The sequence below is a fragment of the Pelophylax lessonae genome (assembly GCF_965119305.1).
Source record: "Pelophylax lessonae genome assembly, chromosome: 2".
NCBI classification, from domain to species: Eukaryota; Metazoa; Chordata; class Amphibia; order Anura; family Ranidae; genus Pelophylax; species Pelophylax lessonae.
Window position 1 is genome coordinate 387173133 of NC_138769.1, and position 19837 is coordinate 387192969.

A 19837-nucleotide genomic window follows, 5' to 3' on the forward strand; every position below is an offset into this window, starting at 1 on the left:
GGTCTGTTTTTGAAAATTTGTTCACTCTCCCATTTCCGCATAAATATGTTTGCTATGGAGGGAGCATATTTTGCTCCCATGGCGACTCCTTTCTTTTGTCTATAGTATTCTTTCTCATGCCAAAAAAAATTGTTGCTCATTGCGAGGTCAAGACCTTGTAGTATAAATTCCTTTTGTTTCGTTTTTATTTCCGTCTGGTCCAGGGCCCATTTTGCTGCTTGTAATGCATGATCCTGCTTAATGTTTGTATAGAGGGAGTTAACATCTACTCCCACTAGAATGTCACTTTCCTCTATTTTTTTCTTCAGCCGCTAGCACAGAAAGGATTGGCTTACCTGCGAGATAGCAAACACCTTATGGAAATTATAAAAGATATTAAAATAGAGGAAAGTGACATTCTAGTGGGAGTAGATGTTAACTCCCTCTATACAAACATTAAGCAGGATCATGCATTACAAGCAGCAAAATGGGCCCTGGACCAGACGGAAATAAAAACGAAACAAAAGGAATTTATACTACAAGGTCTTGACCTCGCAATGAGCAACAATTTTTTTTGGCATGAGAAAGAATACTATAGACAAAAGAAAGGAGTCGCCATGGGAGCAAAATATGCTCCCTCCATAGCAAACATATTTATGCGGAAATGGGAGAGTGAACAAATTTTCAAAAACAGACCTAAGGAACTCATCACCTATAAGAGATACATAGATGACATTTTTATTATATGGAGGGGTACCCAGAATACATTAGATCAATTTTTATCATCTATGAATAACAACAAATATAACATTTCTTTTTCCCACACAAATAGTTTGGAAGGTATCAATTTTTTGGACCTTTGTATTTTTAAAGATTTTAACAAACTTTTTACAAAAACCTATTTTAAAGAAGTGGATGCCAATGGCTACATCCCCATAGGTAGCTGCCACCATCCCAGATGGCTCAATACAATTCCTAGCAGTCAACTAATGAGGATAAGAAGGAATTGTGACAAAGAAAGTGATTACGATGAACAAGCAGAAGTAATCATAAATAAATTCTCTGAAAAGGGATATAAGAAAAAAGATCTGGAGAAAATAAAGAAAAAAGTTAAAAATATTGAACGTAAGGATCTATTCAAGAAAAAAGAAAAGACTAATAGAGATTATAGTATGGCATTCCTCACCAGCTTTTCAAGACAGCACACCCAAATGGAGAAGATTTTAAAAAAGCACTGGCACCTTTTACTAAAAGATAATGTTCTTAAAACTTTACTTCCCTCAAAACCACAGTTCATTTATACCAAGCCTAAAACCCTCAGGTTACAACTAGCACATAATGTGGTCAATCCACCTAAAAAAATAGGCACATTCTGGGATCAGAATGGGTTCTTTAGTTGCGGCAGGTGTATGATCTGCCGCACCTCTAGGTTTAGAAAAAGGAAAAATATGAATTTTAAATCATCTTTTAATGGTAAAATGTATAAAATCAATAAATTTATAACGTGTTCATCCACACATGTAACTTACCTTCTCTCTTGTCCATGTGGACTACAATATGTGGGTAGGACCACAAGGGAACTGAAGGTGAGACTGAGAGAACATGTCTCCAATATAAAGAAAGGGTTTAAAAAACACAGCCTTTCCCACCATTTCAAATTGTTCCATCATAGTGACCCCACCCTTTTGTCCTTTTGTGCCATAGACAAAATAGAACCCCACTGGAGGGGTGGTAACCTTAAAAAAGCAGTGTCACAAAACGAGACCCAGTGGATCCATCGGTTGGAGACACTCAAACCAAAAGGACTGAACGTAGACTTAGATGTCAATTGTTTCCTATCCAATTGGTAACCCTCCCTAAATATCCTTTATTCCTTTAAGAATAAAATGTTTATATATATATATAATCTCCTCTCAACCTTTTTTTAATTAACATTTTATTTATTATTTTTAGTATAGAAATTCAGAATTGACTATATATACTATTATATTATTATATTCCTCTGATGACCATATTTCCTCTCCACACATATATTTACATGTTTTTATAATTCAAGATTATATATTAATTTATATAAAGGTTTTAATGATTTATGTATATCATATTATTAAAATATCAATTGTCCCATTATTTATAGGAACATATTACAGGTTTTTCTATTATTATAATTTTATTTTTTATTTTTATTTTGTTTAATTTAAGATCAATTTTAATGAATTTTTATTATTTTTATTATCATCAATTAACTTAGTATTAAAAATTGAATAACTATTTAATGAGAACACAATAAAATATTTATATCTTTGATGTTTTTAACATTGTAAAACAGCAGGATAAACAATGGGTTAAATAAGCATTGTGTACAGGAAGTGATGCCCGGACGTAACAATCGCTCATGAATATTATAGATATATCAATTAAATAACAAAGGTTATAGATGAGTAATTCCACTATAACAATGCCATTGGATAAGATATATGGTTTATGATCGATTGCCAAAGTTTAAATAATTAGATTCCGGAAATTAGCATCGAGAGGCTACGATATAAAGAGCCTCCGCTAACAGGAAGTGATGTCTTTGAAGACGCTGTATTGACGGCGAAACGCGTTGACGCACTTCCGGTCGCGGACCAAAACAAACGTCACTTCCGGTCAGGAACTTCCTGTGTGTGGAACGCACGCCGAGAGCGGCGCCACACGAGTTCCTTGTATATGCCTGAGTTATATTCTTGCTTGTGAGTACCCATCTAAATTTTTTTTGGGAATAAAATTGCTCATACTTACTTCACCATGTATGGCCATTTTTTTGTTTAACGGTGGAAGCGGAAGCTGACCCAAAACAATTTCCAAGGCTACATAGGAGAAGTTCTGGTCCTGTAAAGATCCCGGGCAATGTGCAATAACTTTGAAGGTCTTAGAAATTGATTGCCTACCATGCACAGCTGCACCAGATTCTGAGTGCACCAGTTTTAGTAAATCTACCCCATACTCTGCCATCAGGACCACCATCAGGAAACTTACCCGAACAAAGAGAGTGCATGTAGATAGGCAAACAAAGAGACTGAAGGACATAAACAACACTGAGATGAAAAAAAAAATGACAACAAAAAGTGAAAAGTATTTTATTATAAAAAATAGCAAATTGTTTTCATGCACAGTGCCTGGGTAATTTAGTTAGATTTTACATCTACTTTAAATCTCCGCTTAAAACTATTTGTTTCCTATTGGTAGATGGGGGCAGGGTGTGTTTTCCTAGATGTAAACTATGTACAATAGTGGTGGCAAGGGCCTTTGTCAATCCTGCTAATACATTTACAAGAAATGGTGTAATTGTGCTGGTGATCCTTGAGAAAGTAAAGGTAGAGAGAGTGGTGCAGGGAATAAAAAATATGGCAAGGAACATAAACCAAATTGACAACAGCGCTTGAAATGAAAACATATTATAGATGTGCTCTGAGTTCACAGTGAAGACTGACTACATGACACCATAGCAAGAGGAAATGTACATATTCTGCATCAATTAGTACAGATGAGCGTCATCAAATGAGAGCCAAACTGATTCTTTGCACAAGCTTCATAGCAATGTGTGCAACTAAACTCCTGTTTTTAACGCATACTGTTAGACAGGTTAATTTGGCTGGTTGCTGGCTGGTTGGTAAGTAGTGACTGGAAATCCCTTAGTTTTTGATCTTCATAGCAATGTGTCTAGGTCTAGAGGTCAAAATTGGGAGCTGCTTTTCTCATAATTAGTTTTTTTTTTTCACATATTACAATACATTTAATGTGTTCTCTTTCAGGTCATATTCCAGCACATCTATAGAGGAAACTATGAAGAAAGTAGAAGAACCTCCTACACCACCACCAAGACCTCAGAAAACCCATTCTAGAGCTTCATCACTGGACTTAAACAGAATCATCCAACACCATTCCCCAGGTTATCACTCATTAATCATTTCTATATAATTGTAAGATGCTGCTTACAGTGTAAAAAAGGAACACGTTAAATATTTACAATATTTACCCCTTTCTTGATATACTAATCAGCTAGATATGACTAACCCAGTCATTTGATCAACTGATTCAGATGAGTCACTGTCTGGCTTTCCCCTATTCCTGGTGTGCTTAGTTATGTGGTATAGGCTATCAATCTGACATCTTTTAGCGCTCATAAATGCTTCCATTCCTACAAATCTATTTTTGGTAAATTACTCTCAAACAGATAATAGAGTAGCCTGCTTTGTTTGATTATTTAAATTGCCCAAAATTTTTAACGCAAGATTTGGTCTAAAGGATTTTACCTCTAGAAAACCAACTGTGATCACAGCAGATTATACTGTTAGCTAGCAGAAATTCTTATATCAAGCAGCCAGACAAAATTGCACTGTAATTTGCTGTATAGAAATCAGTAGTTAGCTCTAATTCACCTTCAATTAACATAATTAGAAAGTGCTGAGTAAGAAGAAAAATCTATAATGCAGTATGCACTTGCACAAAAAACAAAAATGATGTGGATAATCTATAGCATTATACTGTAGTTTGCATTGTGTACGATAAAGCCAACAGAATGGCCTGGGTTTCTATGGTTTTTACCTACCTTACATTTCGTGTTATAGGGTTTATGTTATATGTGGGGATCTAGTTCAGAGTATTTTTTTTTTTTTTTAAGGGAACCACTCCAAACTCAGTAGCAAATGTAATGTAGTCTGCATTAAAATGGGCAATTAAAGTAGAACTTTAGGCAAAACTTTTTTTTTTTTTTTGGATCGAGTAGGGGAGGGTTATACCCATGTAAAAATTGTTTTTTGACATCTGTGTACCATTGCAGAGATTTTCCTTCACTTCCTATCTGATAGCCAAACAGGAAGTGAGAGGAAATCCCTGCAAATTAAGGAAATTCCTTGGGGACCCTCAGATCACCAGAACTAGTGTCCCCATTGGAAGATTTCCCCTCTATTACTTTTCTGGGGACAACCCAAAATGTGGGATATTTGTACTTTCACTTTCAATGATAATTGGTAAACAGGACAAATAGAGAGGGAGAATCTCCGTAACAGGGGCATAGACCACATTAAACACTGACAGGTGTTCTGATTCATCTCCACTCTATCCAAAATGTAAAATAATGTTTTGCCCTTAGTTATACTTTAACCAGGGAGTTCACTTTAGAGGAAAATGATTATTAAAACCCAACAAGCTGAACATCATTAGTGCAATGATTGATAGATTCAGTGATGAGGACAAAGACAGATTGCTCATTCAGCTCAGTGCAAACAGCACCACCTCTAAAGGTTTACAGCAAACATTGATGCAAATATATGGCCAGATCATGCTGCTGGAAACTGGATTTATCTTTAGTAAAGATAGCTTATGATATTGGATTTTCACAACCTGCAGGAAAAATCAATAATGTTTTGCAATAGGCCGCCTTCTTGAGAAAAACTGAAGCACTTGGAAATGAAATATGAAATCATTTTTAAAATGATTTTAATATTCTTTGTCAATCTAATAATTTGTGATATGCTGTTAGTAGATGTCTAAAGTCATCATCAAAAAGGTTTACAGAATGTATCCAAGTATAGGAAAGGTTAGAGCTGATAAACAAGAACAATTTTAGATGAAGTCACAAAAAATATTCTGGTGGCATCGATTGTTCAGTTATGGTCATTTTATCTCTGCAAAAATATTACATTTTTGTTTTAAAAAAAATAAAATGTGACCTAGTGTAGGCTCATCTTAATTACAGTTCCTTGTGGCAACACCACAATCCATTGTTGCATTTTTATATGACTAGATTTTAGTAAACCCTCACAGCTACTTATTAAATACAGTCCAGAAAATTAGACCCACAATAGTTTTAATGTTTGCATGGCCCATGATTATTTTTTCTATAAAAATATATTTCATGCTGCTGAAGTACATCAAATTGAGTGCACTTATTCATATTTCTTTCTGTTTCATGGTTTTATTTACAGCTCCTCGAGCTGGATGGATAAAACCTCCTCCTGCTCTGCCTCCAAGACCCGGTGTGTCACAGGTAAGAATATGTTTACTATAACAATCATGCTACATTTAACCTGCATACCCACTGTGGTTGGGAACAGAGCTCGTGGGTCCCATGCAGTTTATGAACTCTGCAAGACATGTAGGGATTGGGAAATGTCCTGAAAACCGTGGCTGTAGTGTAAAAACTTTGAAATAAGAACAATGCTGCTGCTCCAAGTGAATGAACATAACTGTGGTGTCTACTTCCAAGCCTGTAGTATGGGGTGCATGTCCTGTCACTGGCACAGACACATATGGAAAGGAAAAGTATTGGAGGTTTGCATACCCATATGATGCATACAAAAATGTATTGAAAAAAAACATCAATAATAACATGGCACAATTGGATTATCGGCAGAGAAGAAGGGAGGTTGATGCGTTTAACACGATAAACGTGCTTTGTCAAAACCATACAGGACACAACCATCATAGCCCTATCTATAGTAAATATCACATGGTTACACAGGTTTAAAACATGAATTGATGGGATCCAAGAGCTTTAATCAGCTGTTTCCGCTTCACATGAAGCCATATTGCTCAATCCATTCTTCAAGAAAACAGATAAAAAATAAAAAGTAACCAAAAGTAATCTGAAAAAATACCAAAATTAAGAACATAAAACAATGAACTCAAAATAAAGTAAAAATACTAAATATATGTGTCCATAACAGACCACACACAAACTCTGAAAAAAATGTATGCATTTTATGTATATTGAAAAAAATATAAATAACAAAATGTGAAAACAAATACGGGCTCAAATTCGGAAACATACACTTGAAAGACGAAAATATGACTATATTCTTGTAATATTATCAAACCATGGGGATTTATATTCTAAAAAACTATTTTTGTGCATATATTTAACTACTATGAAATTATCTTTATTCCCATCAAATCAAATCTCCACAGGTTCAAATATAGTAAATTAAAAGGTTTTAATCATAAATGTGACTCAAATGCCACTCAAATTCAAACCCTCTGGAATTCTCGATTGGAGAAAAAATGATGGTTGTGTTCTGTATGGTTTTGACAAAGCACGTTTAACATGTAAAATGCATCAACCTCTCTTCTTCCCTGCTGATATGCCAATTGTGACATGTTTTTATTGATGCTTTTTCAAATAATTTTTGTATGCATCATATGGGTGTGCAGTCATCCAATCCATTTCCCAAACAAGTGTAAAAATGTTATTGTTATATAGAACTAAGTAAGGGAACTCACATTAAGTGTTGGTTCACATTTGTGCGATGCGGGAACGCTGCGGATATACAGCATGTTCCCGCATTGCATCCGCCCCCCTGGCAGTTCACACTGCCATATGCGATACACTGGGGGTGTCAATTAAAAATTAACGACACCCCCAGATCAGATTGCATATCGCAGTACGATCTGAAAGTTTGCACAGAATCGGATCGTACTAGTGTGAACCACCATGCGATCCGATTCTGCTGCGGACCAATAAAAGGGTCCTGTGCGTGTTTTAGTGCGATTGTGGTGTGAATTCATCCATACAAACTGTATGGCTGAATTTTCACCACACTGAGATCGCATGTAATTTTAGGAGCAGTGCGCTCCAAATTACATGCGATCTCTGTGATTGCAAAAATGTGAACCGGCACTTACTGATTGAAACGATTCTACATGCACAAACATCATAAATAGCCTGGCCTTTACAGGTGTGTTTTTTACAGGTTATTCAATGACTCAGATTTGTGGCAAGTGATAAAGCATGACAGCACAGACCTTTATTGGGAACTAGAGCATGTGTGAGGTGGAGGGAATTGTATAGACCAGGTCTGAGCTCTGCTGTACAGGGGATTTCAAGTGACTGATACCAAGTTAAATTCTGCTGCTTTAACATTGCTTGCAGTAAAACAAAAAAATCAAAATGAAATAATGAATACAGATCTGCTTTAATTTATATCTGAGTGAAGTTAATATTTTAAAAATTTTTGTATCTGCATGAGCATTTACATAACAGGAGCAGCATGGACAGATCACACATCTTTGTTTCAAACATTTGTCTTCCAAGTCTGTTTAATTGCTAGTATAACTATAAGAATGCTAATTTATATATGTAAATCCTAATTTCTTTTTTTTTTTACATGGTTTTGCCCCATCCTTCCCCTCTTACCTTCTAAGTAGAAAATCAGCTAAAACGGTGCTTTGCTAGAAGACTTTGCACTCTTTTTTTGCATTCAGTAAATGCATTTTTTTAAATGGTTCTATAGTTTACTGCATTTTGCTCACTGCCTTTTGTACTTCTGAAAAAACCCATTGACCGCTGCATCAAATACATTGATATTTTTTTGCACTGACTGCATGAAAATGTCTGGGCTATTATTGGTTAATACACCACACAATTTGTTTCCGACATTGTTTCTGTGATTTCTGTTCTGATAGTAGTTTGTAGTGAGAGTAACTAACAGATAAACAGCCTAGAATTTTTTATTTATGCCAAGCTATATGAGCAACCATATGCTTGAATACCTATGTATACGGGCATAAACATATTATGTTTCCTATTAAGCTCCACTGTCATTTAAAGATGTGATTTTTACTTTCTCTAGCCATATGTGAGGCCTGTTTGAAAATAGATTATAGATGAGTCTTAAGCCAACAGGGGGATGCGTTGGTTTTGGAGTGCATTAGGAAAGACCTATAAATTCCTACAACAGCAGGCTGTACAGCTGCCAAGAGAATATCTTTTTCATAAGCCATATATTATAGCTATTAGCAGCATAAACTCATCTCAACACTGATAGCATAGTGCGATATTGTCTAATGGGAGTTGTGTTTCTTTGGCAGATTCCCTACCAGAACACAGAGCAAAAGATACCAGCTTTTGCGGACTTTAAGTCACAAGAACAAGTAAGCTGTTTATTGACGTATTGTTTAAACTTTCTCTACTTTATATCCGGATTTAATTTGTTGTAATTTATATATTACATTTTATTTAGCAAAGTTTCTGGGGCAGAAATGGTTAACGTATTGTCTCCATCCATATTTGTACATACAGTGTATTGCTGTCTTTTTTTTCTGTTCAACCATACATACCCCAGAGATGAGAAATAGTAAGCAGTATTTGTTTTTTTACACTCCTACCCACCATGGGTCTGAAAGTACTTTTTTTGCAAAAAAACGTAATATGTTTATCGATTTTGTTGTAATCGATTACCTATTTTTGCTCCAGACACATATATAAATCTGCTGTTATTAATAATATCACCAGTTACTGAACTAATATCATAAATAAGCTAATAAGATTTAAAGTGTAAAGTCAAAGTTTTTATTTTTATTTTAGATAACTTAAGGGAGGGTTATAACCTCTGTCATTGTTCTGCCATCTGTGTCCCATAGGGGAGATTTACCTTCAATTCCTGTCCCATAGCCAAAACAAGAATTGAGGTAAAATCTCTCCAAGGTGAGGGAATCCCAGGGCGTCACTGGGGTCACCAGAACTGGTGTACCCATTGGAAGATTTCCTCTCTATTAATAGGAACATTTGGGATATGGTTTTTCTTTTGGCGCTTTTCCACTGCATGGAACCGTACCGGTTCAGCACGCTTTTGTGCTTTTCCACTGCTGGTACCGCATAGTATAGGGTCGGAACGGTTCGGTACGGTACGGTATAGGTTTGCTTTTCCACTGCATGGAACCGAACAGTACGGTACGGTACGGCTCTGAAAAAACAGTACCTACTCGATTGTGGTTCCAACAGGTACCAAACTGGTACCATATCCCACAATCCTTTGCATGCAGTCACTACTAGCCACTGATTGGTCAGAGAATCCCACCCACCCCGTTGTTATCCCACCCACTTAACTTAGTACTACTTTAGTGGAAAAGCAAACCTATACCGTACCGTACCGAACCGTTCCGACACTATACCATGCAGTACCAGCAGTGGAAAAGCAAACCGGGCCGAGTAGAGCCGAGCCGGTACTAGCCGGTACTTGCAGTGGAAAAGTGCCATTTCACTCTCAATGATAACAATAAACAGAACAAAAAGAGAGGGTGAGGGGGCACAGACAGCAGTAAAAAAAAAAAAAAATTGACAGGTGTCCTAGCCCCCTTTCTTATCTATCCAAATTTTAAAAAAATGTTGCCTTTAGTTACGCTATAAAGTTGTATAATTTTCTCTAAATTGACCATAATTGAAGTGCTAGTGCACCCTTGGCTTCTTTATGTAAAATCAATGAAATCTCCTTTGAAAAAATAACAGTAAAACCCCATGCATCCAGTAAAAAAAAAAAAAAAAACTATATAAAATATTCCAATCTAAATAATACTAAAACCTATAATATAGTCCTAGAATTTTACCTGCAGCCACATAAATACTTGGTTCAGAAAGCTAAACGTAACAGCAGTGCTTAGCTTAAAAATTCAGGAAAACCTTAATCCTTTCCAACACAAAAAGAGGTCTGCAAATAAACACCCCTTTTTTTCCATCTTTTTTTTCTTCTTCTCCTAATCAACAGTGCTCCACAGACCTCTGCACCTACTCTGCATCTCTTATCCTGCGCCATAATACCCAACTGAGAGCACTGAGTGTTCTGCCTACCTTTGTGTGGTCCAATATAGGGGTTAAGAAGTCACTAATAGGGTTGTGATGCAACAAAATGCATACTGCACTGGTCTCAGATATTGAAGCATGATTGAAAGGTTTTGTAAGTATTTAGGTGGATGTGTACTTTTTGTTCATAATTAAGTACATGTATGTATAGGCAAAATGATGTTTTAGTTTTGAATTAGTTAGAAAAGCATTATAACCCCTATCTGTTGTTATTGCTGTCTGTGTTCCTGCTGTGTAAATTCACCCTCCTTGTTTTCCCTGCTGACCATAGTCACCAAGAGAGAAAGGAAAATTTAAAATGTCATAGCAGTTAGGCTTCATGTACATGGGACATTTGAAAACCTCTCCTGAACGCTGGAACTTGACAGCTAGTAACCGACAGTTAAAAATGTCCGTTTTACCACGTTTACATGCTGCCTTTATGCGCGTTTATCGGCGTTTGCGTTTAGAAGCGTTTTTACATTTTAAAATGGTCCGAAATGTATCCCCATTGAAAACACATATAAATGAAACTCTTAAAAAGTCGAGTTACCGCGTTTAGATACGTTTACACCCTGTTACAAGCATTTGGCATTTCAAATGCCAAAAAAATTCCGTCTGAACGCATTTCTTTGCTTTCAAAGGAATGCCACTAAACTCAACTGCCTCTAAACGACTTTAAAAGTCTCAGACTCGATTCACACTGCTGTGACTTGTCAGGCGACTTGTCAGCCTGACAAGTCGCGGTCCCTTGCGGTCCATTGACTGCTACAGGACCCGTTCTAATAGGAGCGACACAAGTCACTCCGACTTAGAAAAAGGGTCCTGTACTACTTCGGGGCGACCTCGGAGTGACTTGCATAGACATTCGGTGCACGGGACTTCACAAGTCGCCCCCGAAGTAGTACAGAGTCGTGTCGCCATAGTGTGAACCGACTCTTAGGGCTCTTTCACACGGCCGCTCCGTGTGAAAGCTCCGCTGCGGTCCTCTATTTTTTTTTTTTCACGGAGCGGATGACATTTCTGTCATCCGCTCCGTATACCCGCATATCATCCCATCCGTTTGCGGATGATATGCGGACATAATGTAAGTCTATGGGGATTGCGTAGTCCTTCCTTTCTGTTTTTTGAACGGAACAAAAATAGGGTTCTGTTCCGTTCCAAAAAACGGAACAGAACTGACAGGAAGAAAATCGGATGTCAGCGGATGGTATTCCGCTGACATCCGCAATGCCATAGACTTACATTATGTCCGCAAATCATCCGCAAAAAAATTGGATGATTTGCGGACATACGGAGCGCCCGTGTGAAAGGGCCCTTAGTGTACATGGACAGATAAGATAACAGAGGAGAGTTCAGGGGCTGCTGAAATAAATGCCCAACTGCTCTTAAACGTAAACATCAGTTTATCAGCAGCAGTGTACATGAGGCCTAACTATCACAAGAGGTGAAGATAATCTTCACTGTCTTCACTTCTTCTGCTATATCTCCAGGACAAGAAGTTAAAGGAAATCTTCCCAACAGAGCATAGAAGACAAAAGAAGGCAGAAAATAAACCATTTTTCTGCACCAGTGGTTGGGGGGGGGGGGGATTTACTGCCCTTGGGCTACACTTGTAAACAAGGTCTTAACCTTTTCACAAATGGCTTACAAGATATGTAATACTGAAAAGGGGAGCCAAATTGGCTTCTGTAAGCATAACAGACCTTCTAAATCTGTTTTCCTGGTCCTCAGCAGCCGAGTCTCTCTGTTCTGGATCAGGTAGAGATGCCCAACTTTCTGGCTGTCTGCAGTCTGAGTTATTCTTTTCAGTCGACCAAGAACAAGAGAGTCATCGGGTGGTGTCTCTTCTAAAGCAGGTGGTGGGAGACTCGGGTAGAGATGCCCAGCTTTCTGGCAATCTGCAGTCTGTTTTTTTTTTTTTTTTTCAGTCGACCAAGAACAAGAGAGTCTTCGGGTGGTGTCTCTTCTAAAGCAGGTGGTGAGAGACTCCATATCAGAACTGTCATCAGCTCTTCCAGGTCCTTCCTGGGGCTCTTGCCAAGAGATGGTGCCTCTGGAAGATCAACCAAGCACTTCCACAAATATCCCTCAATCAACCTTGGTGTCTTCCTCTGTCAGTAGAGAACTGGTAGATAATATTGATAAAATTAAGCAAGCGATCGGTTGGCAACATGAGGAGCTGCCAAAGAAATAAAAAACGTACTTCCTTTTTCTTCAGAAGCGTCAGACCTTTTTCTCCTTATACCTTGGACACACTATGAGATTTTTGGACGAATGACCATCCCTTTTTTTTTTTTTTTTGGTTACTAAAGTTACAAAAATTCTCGTATGACAGAAAAAAAATTCAGAAGTGATGTCATGTAATGTATTGTAGTTTATTTTCAGACAAAGACTGTGCTGATTAAATGAAAATCGTACGATGTGGTATTGTACAAGAAACATTTTCGTGCTTGTCCCTTCAAATAATATCGGATGAACTGTCATGATTGGCTCTCTAAAGCTGTGTACTAACCTTCAGATTATCGTACAATCGCTTCAAAAGCGGTATTTCTCTTTCGTTCATTGACGGACACTGCTCCTGTCAATGCCACTTTCCTGGGGTAGGTGCAGGGTGCTTACTGGTGATAGGGGCGGGGGTGTGTGCCGCTGGCAACTGAAGGATCAACTAGCTGGGGGGGGTTGTGCCTGGTGGGGGCTCCTGCCAGGGCCCCTTGTCCTGCCTGGATCTGTCCTGAGGCCTGGTCCCCCCATTTCTGGGTCCCTCGTAGGCCTCGTGGCACCGCCATTTTGTTGTAGCCTTGTGTATTCCTATACACGGCGGCCAAGTTTGTGTAGCCGGTGGCCATTTTCTTGTGGTTTGCATTGCAAATAGCAGCGGCCATGACAGTGGAGTCCCGTCGGCGGCGATTTCGGCGGTGGAAGCCCCTTCTTACTCCTGGTGCTGACTCCTGGATCATTTAGCTTCCTGATCGCTACACGTGTAATGCAGATTTCCCTGGTGATTGCAGGTGCCTGTGTCGGCGGGTGGCGAGTCTGGTGGGGTCCTATCTCTTTCTGCTGAGGATCGCTCTGTGCTTTGTGCTTGGCGACCTGGTGGTGCTGCCAGCGCAGTGGGGGTTGTCCCTTAGCAGTGTGTTACACTTTTTTGTGGGGTCCCCCTTGTGACTCATGGAGTCTTTGGAGCACGTTTCCCTACCTGATTCCCTCTCTGAGGCTGCGGGGCCCTCCGAGTCCCAACCATCAATCCATCCATGAACTGACGGCGGTCCTGGAGTCCCTTGTGCCCCTGGTGGAGGCGGCCGGCTATCAAAAAGTTCCCCCCGCCTTCCCCTGCCTCATCTGTCTCATCAGATCCTGAATCTAATTCGGCCGCCGCAGACATGGGTCACTCTGCTGGGTCTGCGACCATGTGCCTGGAATCCTCTGATATTGAGAATGATTTCTCCACGCCTGCGACCAAGCACGAAAGGAGCTGGTAGATGCACTGATCATATCTGTGCATGGGACCCTAAAGATGGAGGATGCAGCTGAAGCTGCGACAGAGACGCAGGTACCCTTTGGCACTCACAAGCCATCCAGAGCCGCAAAAGTGATTCCTTTCCCGCCTATTTTGACAGAATTGCCGCAAAAGAATGGGGACGACCAAAGCGTCCCCGTGGGGTTCCTAAGCACTTTACTAGGCGTTACCCCTATGAGGAGTCCCTCCTTAAGAAGTGGACTATGCCACCAGTGGTGGACCCTCCAGTTTCCAGATTAAACAAGGCAACCATGATTCCGGTGGAAGAGTCCCTGGCCTTTAAGAATCTGGCTGACCGGAAGGTGGATAAGAATCTGGCTGACCGGAAGGTGGAGGCTGTGGCCCGCATTATGTACACCTTAGCTGATTTGACAATGAGACTGGTATTTACCATTCCCCTAGTGTTGCAAACTCTGACTGAGTGGGCTAAGCTCCTACGCCGTGACCTGGAGGGAGAACAGCTCCCTCCTGCCTTTGCTGAGGTGGCAGACCAGCTGTTTCAGGGTCTGCAGTTTATCTGTGACGCCTCTTTGGATGGCTCGCCTCTCTGTTTTGGTGGTGGCCCTTCAGTGTGTCTTTTGACTTAAATGCTGGTCTGCGGACCAGACTTAAAAAGGCCTTGACGGATCTTCCCTTTCAAGGAGATCGTTTGTTTGGAGCTACCATGGATGGCATCATTAAAGGCCTCAGAGAGAGAGTACTTTTCTTCCACAGGCTACTAAGGACAAGGAACCTCGTTGTAGACGTGGACCTTCCTTCTCAGCTCATAAGAAGTTTTTTCATCCCTCTGGGTCGACTGACAAGTGTTCGAAGCCTTTCAGGGCTGCCTCTGGTGGATCCAAACAAACCTGGTTTAGCAAGCCGAGAGCGGGCTTCTCCAGACCCATGGACAAGGCTCCTTCTGCATGAAGGTGTGCCCTCACCCGATTCAGGGGTGGGGGGGGGGCGTCTTTGCTGGTTTCCGGACCCGTGGACCTCCCTCGTGCATAACAAGTGGGTCAACAAAGTAATTCGGTCCCAGTACAAGATCGAGTTCCCCCGGCAACGTTTTTTGCTTCCAACCTGCACCTGTCCCAAGACCGGTTACAGGGTCTGTTTGGGGCAGTACAAGACCTGTTCCTTCAAGGGGTGATTGTCCCGGTTCTGACTTTGGCTCATTTTTAGGGTTTCTACTCAAACCTGTTAAGTCCTAAGGAAGGAAGGCAAAGTGCGTCCAATCCTGGACTGCTTTGTGCGGGTACTGAAGTTCAGAATGGAGTCCATTCGAACTAGGGTGTCATCCCTGCATCAGGGGGATTTCCTCGCTTCTATAGATGCCTATCTTCACATTCCAATATAAGCCAGTCACCAGCATTTTCTCCGCTTTGCTGGAGTGGCGTCACCCTTTGGTCTCGCCTCCACTCCTCGGGTCTTCACAAAAGTGTTGGCTCCATTGCAAGCCTTACTACGCCAATGGGGGATCGTGGTACTGGACTACTTGGACGATTTTCTGTGAGCGGAGTCTCCCTCTGCTCTGGTGGAGAACCTGGAGGTCACAACATGAACTCTGCGGGAGTTCACCTGGATTTAGAATTTTCAGAAGTTTGCCCTGGTTCCGTCCACAAAGCTGGACTATTTGGGCCTGACTCTGGACTCAGCTGTAGCCAGAATGCTCCTTCCTCTGGACAAACTCCAGAAATTTCAGGCTGCGATTTGCCTCCTGCTGTCCAACAAATGGCCATCCCTCCAGACTTTTATGCGGGTGATGGGCCTGATGGTTTCTACCTTTTGAGGCGGTTCCGTTTGCACAGTTCTATATGAGGTCCCTGCAAAGGGAGATTCTGACCAAATGGGACAGGACTCCGCAGTCTCTGGACAATCCGATCCGGCTGAGTCAGGGTACAAAGGAGTCCCTGATATGGTGGCTTTGCTCTCCGGCGTTTCGGCTGGGAAAATCCTTCCTCCCCTTGTATTGGACAGTGGTCACCACGGATGCCAGCCTGTCCAGCTGGGAAGGCGTTCTCGACAAGCATTCTGCTCAGGGGATCTGGACACTGCAAGAGTCCAGAGTACTGATTAATGTCCTGGAACTCCAAGTGATCAGACTGTGTCTGAATCATTGGACGGATTGTCTTCAGGGATGCCCAGTGTGCATTCAATCAGACAATGCCACGGCCGTGGCTTAGGTCAATCACCAAGGGGGCACAAGGAGTGCTCTGGCGGCTCTGGAGATAGCCGGCATTCTAAGGTGGGCAGAACGGTTAGTTCCAGAACTTTCCACCGTACACATTCCCGAGGTGGAAAATTGGCAGGCGGATTATCTCAGTTGGCAGGCGTTGGACCAAAGGGAGTGGTCCCTTCATCTGGAGGGGTTTCATCAGCTGTGTCTCCGGTGGGGGACCCCCAAGTGGATCTGTTGGCATCTCCGCTAAACAGAAAGGTGCAGAGGTTTGTGGCTTGGTCAAGGGATTCTCTTGTAGATGCCACAGACGCGCTGGTGGCCCTCGTGGGGTCAGTATTGTCTGATTTACGCCTTCCCTCCTCTCAAGCTTCTGCCCAGACTCCTATGCAGGATCGAGACAGAAGAAATTCCGGTCATCCTAGTGGCAACAAACTGGCCTCGCTGGGTCTGGTACACCAATCTAGTGCGGCTGGTCGCTGACGTTCCTTGGAAGCTTCCTTTAAGGGAGGATTTGCTGTCCCAAGGACCGATCTTCCACCATCCTGCTTTACAGTTGCTGGCTTTGACGGCTTGGCTGTTAAATGCCAGGTGCTAAAGGATAGAGGTTTGTCTAAGTCGGTGATTCATTGTTAAAAGCTAGGAAATTCACCTTTTTAGGAAGATCTACCATCGTACATGGAAGAAGTACATTGCGTGGTGTGAGTCTCTTGGGGTTCATCCTCGCTCCTTCTCGGTGGCTCATATCTTAACCCTCCTTCAACGGGGGGTTGAACAGAATTTGGCCTTAAGTACCATCAAGGGCCAGGTCTCGGCCTTGGCGGTCTTTTTCCAATGACCTTTGTCCACACACACTCCCTGGTGCGTACATTTCTTCAGGGTGTCCGAAAATTTGGTTCCTCCAGTGCAGGCTCTGTTGCCACCTTGGGATCTTAATTTGGTGCTTTCAGCTCTAAAGAAGTCTTCCTTTGAAAATATTCGTGAGATTCCCCTGCTTACATTATCCCAGAAGGTGGCCTTTTTAGTGGCTATCACTTCTGTGCGCAGCGTGTCGGAACTTGTGGCGTTATCTTGTCGCTCACCTTATTTGGTGATTCACAAGGATAATTCTTTCCTAAGGTGGTCTCTGACTTTCATTTGAATGAAGACATTGTGTTGCCTTGTCTGTGTCCCAGGCCTGAACATCCAAGGGAATTTGCCTTGCATGCCTTGGATGTGGTCCAGGCAATTCGGGTGTACTTGGCAGCTACGGAGTCTTTCAGGAAGTCAGACTCTTATTTGTGCTCACGGATGGACCTCGCAAAGGGTTATCTGCTGCTTCTGCGACCATTTCCAGATAATTCGGACAGACGGTGATTCAGGCCTATTCCTTCAGGGGTCAGGTTCCTCCTTTTCCTGTCAAGACGCACTCTACTAGGGCGCTTAGTGCCTCCTGGGCCTTCCGTCATCAGGCATCAGTGACGCAAGTTGGCGGCCACCTGGTCGTCGGTGCACACTTTTATAAAGTGGATGTGTTGGCATCTATGGATGTTTCCTTTGGCCGCAATGTTTTGCAGGCTGCTGTTAAGAGGACCTGATCCTCTTTGAGGGTGTATTGTTTTTGTCAGGTGGGCTCCGAATTTTTGACAGGAGCTCATTGATTGACGGACACCGCTCCATATCTTCTTTGACCCTTGGTATATTCTGCTCTCCAAAGGGGTAGGACTAGGCAGAAACCAATTTGACTATGCCCCTAGGGCAGCCCTAGGGGGTATACTTCCCACTTCCTGCTATAAGACTTCAGTTTTTTCTGCCTTGTCAGGAGTAAGGACCTGGTTCCTTGCTGGGATCTCTGGTCCTGGCATTTTTCCTTTTTAAATGGAATTTATTTTTCTTCTTTTCTTATTTTCTGTTTCTGTGAGAACTACAATCAACTACCAGACTGGGTGACGCACTTGATATCCTAGATCCTTGTAGTCTGGCCAGCAAGCGCGACCCAACTTTAGCTATGCAATAGGTTGGCCGTGACATAGCCCCACTGGACGGGGGCTGGCCAGCGAGTGAAACACCTCACGAGGACGCATAGCCCTGGTCACGACACTGGTCACAACCTGAGTCGCCCGCAGCACCCCCATTCCAAGATGGTGCGGTGGACTGCCTGGAGTGGTGCCTGCTCGGTTCCCAGGTGTGGTGAGTAGTGTCCCCCTCTCCTCTGGGGTGAATGCGGGCCCTTTCTTCGGGTTGGTAGGCCCCTATGTGTCCTTCCTTCCCACCTGGTGTCCCCCCCCTCACTAGCAGGGATTCCCTGGCACATCACCCTCAGCTACCCCCCTTAGTTACCCCTCCCTGGGGTGGTCTGGCTACTTTCAGGTACAGTGTCATGTGGTGTTGGGCTGGAGGGGGAGGGAGTGCACCACCGGCAAAGTCGGGGTGGGCGGTCCCTGTTAGGGCCCCCTTGGCAGACTGCAAGTACCTAGAGGGCCGTTGGGGGTCCTAGGTGTCACGCAATGTGGGGCCTCCATTTTCCTGTGGATGGCTGGTCTAAAGCTTTGGCGGCCATGTTTGTGTAGTCCCACGGCCATGTTTTCTGAGTTTCCCATTGAAATCAATGCGGCGGCCATTTTCTTGTAGCCTGTAGAGCGGTGATGCAGCGGTGGCAGTGACAGTGCTTCCTCCTTCTCTCTGATCACCGCATGGCAAGTAGCTTGGTGCTCTGTATCCTTCTCTACGTCGGTGGTGGTAAACTCCTGCAGGTGTACAGCTCCCTCTTTCTGCTATAGCAGCGCTGCTGGTGCGTTGGAACTTGTAGTACTACCGTTGCAGCGTAGGGTTTTTTTATTGCAATTTTTTTCACATATTACGGGCAGCCTCCGGGTTAACTATGGAGTCCCTGGAGCATGTGTCACCACCTGACCCACTCTCGGAAAGCTGCGGGACCCTCTGGGACTCAGTCTGCCCTTATGGCCATGATGGCGGTCCTACAGTCACTAGTGTCCAAATTATATATTGCCTTTCAAAAGCGGCCTAGCAAGAAGTGCCCCCTACCTTTACTTGTATCCTCTGTCTCCTCAGATTCTGAGGTGGATTTGGCTGCCGTGGTCTGCGCCAGGCATCCTGAGTGCTCTGACAGTGAGGATGAATCCTTTTCCACTACAGCCACACATGAAAATGCGCTTGTGGAAGCACTGATTGAACTTTAATTAGAGGACACAGCTAATGCTGTGTCGGTGCAATTTGGTACCCGCAGACCATCCAAGGTGACTAAGGTGTTCCCCTTTCCTGCCTATTTTGACGAGATTGTAGCAAGTCCGTGGGGATCCCCAAAACGCATGGTTGGGATACCGAAGCGTTTTGCTAGGAGGTATCCTTTTAAAGAGCCCCTTTTGAAGAAACTGACAGTTTCACCGTTGGTGGATTCCCAGGTTTCTAGATTGAATAAAGCAACGCTTCTTCCAGTGGAGGATTCCCCGTCTTTTAAAGACCATGTGGACTAGAGAGCTGAGGCTCTGGTCCAATACCTTTTCACCATGGCAGGTTCAATTTTGAGGCCGGTGTTTGCCATCACCTTGGTCTCCCAGACCTTAACGGAATGGGCAAAGTT

General features: G+C 42.4%; 1 protein-coding gene across 2 annotated transcripts in view; it reads left to right on the forward strand.

Annotated features, from left to right (window-relative positions):
* Positions 1–19837, forward strand: part of REPS2 (RALBP1 associated Eps domain containing 2) — a 281085-nt gene that overhangs the window by 200930 nt on the left and 60318 nt on the right. For both annotated transcript variants that reach the window (XM_082248503.1, XM_082248502.1), the window contains exons 14-16: positions 3777–3913; positions 5952–6013; positions 8833–8895. In XM_082248503.1, coding sequence (XP_082104629.1) covers positions 3777–3913; positions 5952–6013; positions 8833–8895 — 262 coding nt within the window. The remainder of the gene's footprint in view (positions 1–3776; positions 3914–5951; positions 6014–8832; positions 8896–19837) is intronic.